This window comes from Lates calcarifer, linkage group LG11, assembly GCF_001640805.2.
Source record: "Lates calcarifer isolate ASB-BC8 linkage group LG11, TLL_Latcal_v3, whole genome shotgun sequence".
Lineage (NCBI taxonomy): Eukaryota > Metazoa > Chordata > Actinopteri > Centropomidae > Lates > Lates calcarifer.
The window spans coordinates 22,053,007-22,063,754 of NC_066843.1; the positions used below are offsets into that span (position 1 = coordinate 22,053,007).

At 39.0% G+C, this 10,748-nt stretch overlaps 1 protein-coding gene across 1 annotated transcript; it reads left to right on the top strand.

Annotated features, from left to right (window-relative positions):
• The first annotated feature begins 3,120 nt into the window (after nucleotides 1-3,120).
• prr15la (proline rich 15 like a) lies at nucleotides 3,121-9,692 on the top strand. The gene is made up of 3 exons (XM_018698422.2): nucleotides 3,121-3,593; nucleotides 6,878-7,000; nucleotides 8,724-9,692. Exon 3 carries the CDS (start codon nucleotides 8,753-8,755, stop codon nucleotides 9,128-9,130), a length of 378 nt encoding a protein of 125 aa, XP_018553938.1. The 5' UTR covers nucleotides 3,121-3,593; nucleotides 6,878-7,000; nucleotides 8,724-8,752; the 3' UTR covers nucleotides 9,131-9,692.
• Nucleotides 9,693-10,748: the final 1,056 nt, after the last annotated feature.

Consider the following 10,748-nt stretch of genomic DNA (forward strand, 5'->3'; position numbering starts at 1 on the left):
CTGGCATCTGATGTAGTAATGCTCCACACACAACATTCACAAAAGCAAATGTTATCTTGTTTAGGCTAAAAAAGCAGCAGATCATAACGTGAGCTGGGGGTTCATAATGTTAGTAGGCTACTGTCATTACCATTCAGTCTGTGAAAATATAACATTGACTTTTTAAATGAATATTTTCTCACTATTGCTCTGTCACCATGTTAGTCCATTTCTACTGTGTGCGTGTGTGTGTGTGTGTGTGTGTGTGTGTGTGTGTGTGTGTGTGTGTGTGTGTGTGTGTGTGTGTGTGTGGTTTCAAGAACTGTGGGATTTCAATAATAAAAACCCCACCCCACCACCACAGGCCATGCCAAGCCTGAAAACATAACACCATGCAGATATGTGTGCAACATTCAGCATAGAGTGTAGTTCACTATTTCATTCAAGACTGATACCCTCTTTAAGAATATGCTGGGGCCATCTTTTACAGTTTAATGTATATTAATGGTAAAATTCTTGAATGGAAAATTATCTTATCATTACTGAATAACTTAAAATAAATCTAACTTAAATACATGAATGTTTTCAATTGCATAAAATCAACATTATCATGTATAGAATGATATAACAAACAAAGGTATAAAATCAGCAGCAGATTCTTGAACTAAGTATACATACCAACTAGAATGATGATGGTGCTAGAGGAAAGGTCAAGTGGTCACCATTACAATAGGGTTCTCCCACTTGTGCACAACAAATTTTATGGCAATCCAATTATTACTTTGAGTTAAGTCTTGTTCTCAGCCCGTGGACATTGTGTTTGTTGTGATCCAATATCCACAGCCATGCCATTAAACTGTAATATGATTTGAATTTTAATACAGACTGAGGATGGACACAATGACAATTACTTACTGCTAATAACTAACAGATTTTGACAACTTATCAAATCTGTTTCTTTCCAAGTGTCAGTCTATGACTATATGTCATTGGTCAGCATTTAATAGAGGAACAGAGATTTGACTGTTGTTGTATGCTCATAGGTGTGTTTATTCCAACATGACTGAAATTCCCTGTTAATAATGAAATGCATCAACTGTTATCAGTATGCGTGTCATATCTGTGACTGTATGCTCCAGTGTGGGGATATCTTGTGTCCATCAGTGAATCTTTCACTGTTCCACTGCTGCCAGCCTTATTTTAATACAGGAAATCAAAAACAAAAGAGCAGCCTGTTCTCTCTCATGAAAAACAGTTTAACAGCTGCCACAGTGATCAGGATAAAGAGATGAGGACATATGGATTAGGATCAGAGCAGTGCTATTGTTTCTTATTTGCATGATGCACCACTGAAAGAAACAGACACATTTTTCTATCTCCATGTTCATCAGCTTCACCTCCACGAGAGATTCAATATGAGCAGCTGATTAAACACCACTAGGTTTAAAGGGGTACTGCAGTGATTTAGTATTGCACATCCAAAAAGTCAGGGGATTCACGAGACAAATTTTAAAAAGAATCTAAATCAAAGCAACAGTAACTGATACAAACCTACTGTTGATTCAATTCAACCCTATCCACAGAACACATAGTACTTAATATAAAACGTTTTAAAAGGGGTTAGCCAGTCCAGACCTGTCACACATAAACTTTCTTCCATCTTGGACTGCAGAATCCCACCAATGCCCAGAACTGTATTTCCATGATAACCTGGAGAATTCACCAAACAAATAAAAGAAAAGCTTGCACATTTCAAAAGGACATTTTCCCTGGGGTGAAACTAACCCACAATGAACAGCTCCTGGTAAGAGGTGTGGGAGCAGTCCTACAGGTTTGGGCACAGTCTGTTAGGCCCCTGGTCATTGTTTAAGATGCTGAATCTGCTGATAATTTGATATTTTACACACAAGAGAGTGGTGCATAGGAGATATTAGCACTGATATTATTTAGTTTGAGGATCTGAAATTGGATTATTTAGGAAATAGTTGTTCTATCATGACTCTGCTGTAAAGAATTTGAAAAAAGGTTACTGAAGTTATTATGCCAACCTGTTAAATGTGTTATTTTACAGGAATAACAGAATACCTGCATATTGTGTCATGAATGCTTAAATATTGTTGACGCTTTGAGCATATTAGTGTTGCACTAGACTATTTGTGTCATGTGTATGGCACACTGGCCTTTGGAGATTATCTTGTCCCGGGCATAAGCAAGATACACAGCAGGCATGTTCACTGATATAAATGGGATGGACAAAATAGTAGGGACATTTGAATACCAAGATGGGTGTCCATAGACCTCATGTAGCAATATTAACAGAAATCAAAATAGCCACTTCTTATAGAATTAACAGCAGAATAAAGCAGCAGAAATCGCAGAGATGTATGAACAACATAGACACCACAGCAGCTGCAGCTGACAAACACAGATAAAACACTATGTTGCGAAGCAACACAGTAGTTGTTGATGCTTTCTTCTAAACTGTGAGATACATCAATGAAACATGATTATGCAGGAGACCACTTATTACTCTATTGTACAACCACTGCAATTTGACTATTTTTGCTAATGCCAGTCCCTCATCTCTTTCTCTCTCTTTTGCCTTCTTAAAGTATCTCAATAAAATCATCGTCATTCATTGAAAACATTCATAGTAGCTTGCTAAGTTGCATAGAAAAGACACTTTCATTCTTTCTGTGCACTTGACGTTAGACAGCTAATGTAAGCTTGTTAGCTGATTACATAGTTTAAGCAATTTCATTATTATTGTCTTCTTATTCTGTATGTTACAGAACATACAAATACAATAATGTTAGTTTGTAAGCCCTGGGTTTGTTAATTAATTAATCCATAATCAATATCTGTCATAGTCATTTTCCTTCAACCAGGTTACATGGGAGTGTGACTGGCTTGCTTGAACACACACACACACACACACATATATATATATATATATATATATATATATATATATATATATATATATATATATATAGGAAGTGAGTTGCAATCAATATTACAAGTTCAGCCAAGATCCTTACAAGTATAGTAGGATTTGTATGTGTGTGTCAGGGGAGGGGCCAACCACAGCACCTGTAACTCAGCTCCTATAGAAACAGACAGAGGAGTGGATGTAGACAGGATAGAAGGAGGAAGTATGGAGAGTAATGTGTGAGAATAAATGACAGAACAGAGGGATGGTAATTTTGCTGTGGCCTATCAACAACTCATCACTTCACTCCAAATGTAACTTCACTTTAACCTTTGGTTTTAGTGTAGCTGTGGATGAAGACAATGGATTATGGACTCTCCACTGTGAAGAACTGGCCATTACATGCTCAGGTGAGACTTCAGTTTTCCTGGCACTTTGCTTAGGCAGTTTATTATTAACTGGCTCCATGTAAGCACAGACTTCTGAAACCCATTTCCAGTCTCTTAGAGAAGTGAAACAGAGGCCAACAGGACAGTAAGAAATGACTGCAATCTCACTATGAGACTAGAAGACTGAATTCAGGAGTTTTGCAGAGAAGAGACTGAAAACTGATCCAGAAACATATTAAACTCTACCACAGCTGGAGGGAGACAGCAGCAGGCTCCACAATCATTTCAAATAGGTGAGTAGCATTGGAAGTACTCGAATACTGAGGTGTATTTTACTCAAGTATCCCCACTTCACTACATTTGACAGATTAAATTAATAAAATACAATGCTCTGTTGAAGATAAACCAGTGCTTCCCACCTTTTTTGGTTCATGACCAGAGCCAAAAAGGTTGAAGAAAGAAGCAGTGTCTAGTTGGTGTCTCTTGTCATGTTTCAGATGTCTCTGAGTTGTTGGCAGTTCCCCCTCTAAACTGCTCCTGTAGTGTAAAGACCCAAAGCTACATTCAGTATTTCACAAAAACAAATCTCAAGAATTTGGCTTTTCTTTTTTCTTTTCTCTACTGAATTGTATCTAAAGTAGTTTAAATTAGCTCCAACTCAATCAGTTGTCCCATGCAGGGCACATTTTACTGCAGAACTAGTTCTTTTAAGAACATTTTGCTGATAACACTTCTGTTACCCAAGTCATGTTTAAGGAAGCACTTCCTACCAAGAGCAGAATAAAATTAGGCTATTTTCAGCCAAATGAATGTGATTTTCAGGAGTATTTTTGTCTTTTTCATACATGTGTGGCACACCATTTTATTGGTGTGATGTGGGCAGACTGTGAGTAGGTATTTTTAGGGACATGCATCATATTTAGTTGGTTGTACAATAGAGTAATAAGTGCTCTCCTGCATAATCATGTTTCATGTTATGTACAATCCCTGATTTGAGATCACCATTTATAGCCTTTCCTTTCCTCTGCATCTGGACCATGCCCCATAGTTTTCAAACTGATCCAGATTCAGTCCATTAAAGGCACTTTGGTGATGGGATTTGTTTTGACTATGATCCCACAGCTGTTAAACCTCCTCAGCCGATGGTTTTGTTTCTTTTGTTACTATATTACTTGGTTGATGTAGTCCCTGGGCTGTCTTCCTCACTGGAGCCAATATTTTCTGCTGATATAGATTCGCTTCTTTTCTGATCAACAGCCAATTCATTCAAGATCATAGTGCAAAGAATTGCCATCAGTTTCTCATGGGGACAGATGAGATGATATGCAAAATACAAAAAGTTACTATTTACCAAGCATTTCATTTCATTGGTAAATGAATATATAAAATAAAAAACATTAAAAAAAATTAAAACAGCAAAAATGGCTGCTCCCCCACACTCCCCCATACTGCACCCCTCAAAACATTCAAATACTCAACAGCTGGGAAGTTGATACTCAGCATCACATTTCAAAGTTGTATTGAACCTACATCAAAAGGAACAAAGAGACTTCCAGGACAATCAGTTAGCTGAAAGCATCGTGTTTTCATGAAGCACGAAGAAAGAGAGAGAGAGAGGGAGAGAGAGAGAAAGAGAAGAATAAAAAACCAATGTGGTTTAGTTTCTGTTTGCCCAGCTGCTGTAAAAACTTAGCCCAGGGCTCAGAGGGCAATCAGGAGCTGACCTGCAGCCAGTTTTCATGCCAGCTGGGAGAGTTATCAGAAATGAATCTTTTTAAAGCCCAAATTGTGATGTGGGTTAAACCTGCATCAGGGGTTTGTATCTGTATGGATCAACCTGTGTCAGCTGTTGACATAGCAGTGTTATGTTATATTAATGTTTTTGTCTAGACATTTTAAACAATAGGTTGTTTTGTTTGTTTGTTATGTTTTAACTTTGACTTGTTGGAATATTGAATCTGTCATTTGCCCTGGCTGTAACCCATTCTCATTTCCACATCATCAAATACAGACACTGTGTCAAGCCTGCTGGTGTCTCACAAAGTAGACACACACACAATATCCTCTGGCCTGTGTATAGTTATGTGCAGGGTTTTCTACTGACTTAAAAGTTAATTCAATTCAATTCAATTCAGTTTTATTCATATTGCGCCGAATCACAACAAAGGTCATCTCATATAGAGCAGGTCTAGACCGCAGTCTTTAGATTATTAGAATTACAGAGAGAACAGTTCCCACCATGAGCAGCACTAGGTGACAGTGGCAAGGAAAAACTTCCTTTAAGAGGCAGAAACCTCGAGCAGAACCGGACTCAGGGTGGGCGGCCATCTGCCTCGACTGGTTGGGTTAAGAAAGAGAGAGAGATGGGGGAGTGGTAGAGAACAGGGACAGGAGAACATAACATCCATATAAAAATATAAACTGGTATCAGTAATACAATAGTAGTAATAATAGTAATTACAGTTAAAGTAGTGATTACAAGTAACAGTAATACTAGAAGCAGTATAAGTAATTTGTAATTCTAGCAGCAGGTGTTGAGTGGAGTTGTAGGAGCAGCAGGAGACTTGTCATCACAGATCAGACTCTACAGTTCTACAGAGGCAGAAATACCTGCAGAAAGAGACAGAAGAGGAGAGAGAGATGGAAGAGCACAATACTACAGGAGAGGGAAGATATTTAGTTAGTAACATGTATTTATGGGATATGAATCCATACTGATGGAGAGAGAGAGAGAAATTCAGTGCATCATGGGAGACCTCCCGGCAGTCTAGGCCTATAGCAGCATAACTAAGGGATGGTTCAAGCCTGAGCCAACCCTAACTATAAGCTTTATCAAAGAGGAAAGTTTTAAGCCGACTCTTAAAGGTACAGAGGGTGTTTCTGCCTCCTGGACCCAAACTGGGAGAAGGTTCCACAGTAGAGGAGCCTGATAACTGAAGGCTCTGCCTCCCATTCTACTCCTGGAAACTCTGGGAACCACCAGTAAACTACCTGTTAACCGACCCACAGGAATATTAGATGGCAGGAAGAACTACTCCGATGTGCACTGAGGCCTATATAAAACCTTAGTCCAGTTGCCTTGCACTTAGAAGACCTGGATGATGGAGAATCTTCACAGACACTCCACAATAGTTATCACAATTTTATATCTATACAGTTCATTTGCCACCTACACACACACAGCAGAGATCAGATGCAGTGATTTTCAAACTAAAAGACCAATGAGTGTCCATTTTGCTGCAGGACACACCACCTCCAGTCTGCCTGGAGAAGTAAGTTTAACTTTTGTGTGCTTGTATATGTGTAACATCAACACAACCACCAGTTTGCTTTCCAAACAGTGTAAGTTAACTATTGTTAACATTAGCACAATACAGCCAACATATTAATGTATGGCTCAGCTGACAAAGTATGCAGTTTCTAACACAGTACAATATGGAGACAAGGAATAATAAACAAATGTTTTGACATGTAATTATTATTACTGTTGCTGTTACAGCACTGTGTATGTGTGCTTAGAAGATAACCTAAATAAATAATGTAAGAAATAGAATAAATGTCTCTCTGTGTTTGTCAGGTATGCAGCCTCTGTGGACAGCTGCATAAACACATCCACCCTGAAGATTACTGTGGACCACCAAGGCTACCTGTGACTCCACCTTGATAACTTTGTATTGGCCAAGCGAAACTGCTTAGTATTGTAAGTAGTTACACAATGCTGTCCATTTGTACATTTAGTCGTTTCTGCTCTGTCATCCAGAACATTGGACCTGAAAGGAAACAATGCCTGACTGACCTGAATTTTAAGGAATTTTCTAATAACTGGAACAGCATCCTTTTTTATCACAGGAATTCAATTTGACTCAACATGCAGCTAAAGCAGCCAATGACTTTTTAATGACTCAGCAGTGGACTGTTGTCAGTCCAGCTAAATAAGTGTTTCACTTGCTGTCACTGTTGACAACGATGTAACGAGCTGTCCTAATGAATAGTTTTTTCTTGCACAGCAGTTTTAATTGGACCCTTTAAAATTTCCTTTCCTAACCTTTGATGGTGTAAAGACAGTATTACAAATACCTGTTTGATTGCTTACACCAGCACATAACAGCCCCTCTGTGCCACGTTCACCTGTCTTAGCCTGGGGACAGATACCAGTTCTAAGGCCACAGGTACAAATGCAGACCTACACTAAACTTATCATGTTGTGACACAAGCACACAGAACAATATCCATGAGTGGAAAAGGGAGAGAAGATTCTGCTCCATGTGCACAAATGTGGTCCCAGGAGCTCGGTCTTCCCTACGAGCTCGCAACTACTCAACACTTCGACGCTCACTCGTCGTGTTGACTTTTAAAAATATGGAAGCAGGGACAGTGACTGATGTCTCAGCTCTTTTGATTGGTCATTTGCAAGTAAGTAAGTGAAGTGTATGATTAGCTTCTTTTTGGGAGTGTGAATAGAACCTTTATACTGCCTTGTGCATACTGCAATAAATATGGCACTTAACAACAAATCAACATTTTTGGTCAGTGATTTATTTATGCTAGTGTAGGACTGCAGAACTAAATGATGCTACAAATGCCTACCATCTTAGTTAGCCTTATTTTAGCCAGTTAGCACAAAGCATGAAGTACAGTTGAGGCTGGTGATTCCCAATGGCTAAGCACGGCCATTAACCGCCCAACCCTGCATCATCACTCACTGTCCATGACAATTAATGTCCACATACTTGCATTGTCATTATTGCTGGAGATGCCATTGCTGTCCAGTACTGTGGTGGTTGCTGTGGACATGTTCAAAGTTACTGAACAACAATGACAATAAAAAAAAAATGCTTCCATATTGTGAAAGAAAACATACAGACATAAAATATACCCTGGCCACTGTTACTACCCTTCACTAATGTCTAGAAGCTTCTTGCAGCTGTCTGCTGGTAGTTTCTGCCACTCCTCCGTAACTATGCATTCAAGCTCTTTTAAGTTTGCAGGAGTCCTTTTTATATTGGGAGATTTCAGCTCAAAGGTTTTCAGTAGGATTTAGGTCAGGACTCGTTGTCAGTCAGTTTAAAATACTCAGTATTACAGTATTTTCCTTTTCAGCTATTCTTTTGTGCTCCAGAATTTCATTGTCCTGTTGAAAGACCCAAAACTTTGCCTCAAACCTAGTTTTCTCTCTAAAATGCCTTTATAATCTACTGATTTTATCAGGAGGCATTCAGTGCCTCCAGCACCAGTCACAGCAAGGCAAGAAGACAGACCTTGTTTTCCTAAAATGGATTAATAAAAACATGTAGTGTCTGTGTGTTGAAGGTTTTTGTTAAGTCCCAGCAATTTAACAAATCCTCTTTAATATTTTTTTCTCTTACTCAGCCTACTTTTTTATACTCTAACCCTGTTTTTTATCCTTTTTTCCTTCTGCTCAGTCTCTTAACGGTCCTACCATTCACTCATCATGACGGAGCCATCTTCAGGCTGGTGGAAGCTGACTTTCCTGAGGAGAAAAAAATCCCAGCCTAAGGTTCTGTATGAGATCCCTGCAGAGATTGTTTCCAATGCCTCTATTGGCCAGCACGGGTCAGGGGCAGCAACCAGAGCCACCATCCACACAGAAGTCAGTGTGCATGACTCCCAGTTGGACGCCAGACTGGAAAAGATTGTGGATAAAACGACAGCCAGCAAGGGACGCCATGTCAAGGTGTCCCACTCTGGAAGGTTTAAGGAGAAGAAGAAAGTGCGCTCCACACTGGCAGAGAATGCAGACATGTTTCCAGGAGGTGACTCTGCGATGGACGAGAATCAGACAGGACACACAAATACTCAAACTCAATGACACACACATTCAAAGTGGCTGTTTAACTTTCTGTGTTTATGGCTCTGTCAGTTTATGAAGCCATGAAATCCACATCTGGAAAACTTCTCAGCCTTAATGTCTTCTTAGGAGAACAAACACAGTTGTTACTAGGAAACCCAGGATAAGTGTAGAGAGTTGACGTTTGTAACCACACATAAATAATTAAAAGCCACTGTTAACTTTTTTCTTATAGCGGCTGCTGTAATGGCATCTTGAGGCATTTCCATGCTGTTTTCAGCTGTGGTCGTCTCTGCTTCACACACTCCTGATAATAGGACAACAGTGGCTGCAGGGACTGATCCCACAACCTTCACTGTCAAAATCTTCAGTAGCTGTTTTTAGATGCACTGGGATCAAACCAGTGACCTTTTAATCACTGGGTCATTTTGACTGCACCTCTAGAGCTCTGGTGTGATTGCAACTGAACAATCATGTACAGTATCTTAAAGTCAGGGATTAGATTAGTTATATGGTTTAGGTGTATGTTTTGTTATAACAAACCTTTAACCAACCATGATTTGTGATATCTGTGGCAAATGTGTAACAATGGTTTTCAAAATAAAATTAGTTGTTCGTCAGTGAATCATTATTGGACAGGTATGTTAGCAGCTTCTATGAAGGAACACTAAATTACTCACTTGAGCTTTAGTTCAAACTTGTGTTTCCTAGATTTATTACTTATAAGGTTACATCACACAAACCACACATTTCTTGGGGCGGCTGTGGCTGTGGAGGTAGAGCAGTCGCCCACCAATCAGAAGGTCGGTGGGCAAGATACTGAACCCCAAATTGCCTCTGATGTGTGTGCATCGGTGTGCGAATGTGTGTGTCTGTCTCTAGAAAGCACATTGTATAGAACATGTGCTGTATGAATGTGTGTGAATGGGTGAATGTGATCTGTAGTGTGAAGCACTTTGAGTGGTCGAAAAGACTAGAAAAGCGCTACAGTACAGTCCATTTACCATTTCTCACTTTATACTACGAAAGATTTTGTGAAGATGCTCAAATGAATTTCTCTGTGGCTCTAAAAAAAGAGACCTTGAGTGTACTGAAAACATTAGCTGTCTTGATAGTGAGGCCAGATTACCAGTGACATAATATGGGCTTTTTGGGTGTGAACTTTAATTACCTGTGGAGGGTCCCTGAGTCTAAATCTAGCTTTAAGACTTTCATTATTTTAGTGTTGTGTTCATGTTGCAAAATCCTAAATTAAACTGTCTTTTATCACATTGCCACAGCAAACCTGGGGCAAATTAGTATTTTAGCATTAACAAAAATGGTCACACTGTGCAGACAGCAGGAGGAACAGGTTTTTAATGGAGGCTCATTTTAATGCCATACTGTACCAGCAATGGCTCAAAATATGCATCTGTAAGTCTTAAAGTTAATCTTTAATTAACATCTTTTTAATTAATATAATAATATTAGCTGAGATATAAGCCTATGAACAGTTCTTTATCTTTTTTTATTTAGGGCCATGTATATAAGTTATTTAATAGTATTTTATATGGCAATGAATACATAGCAAACTCTCAAACTCTTCAGACATATACTGTTGTAAGTTAAGAATCACTGCTATGTAAGAGAGCTGTTGAAC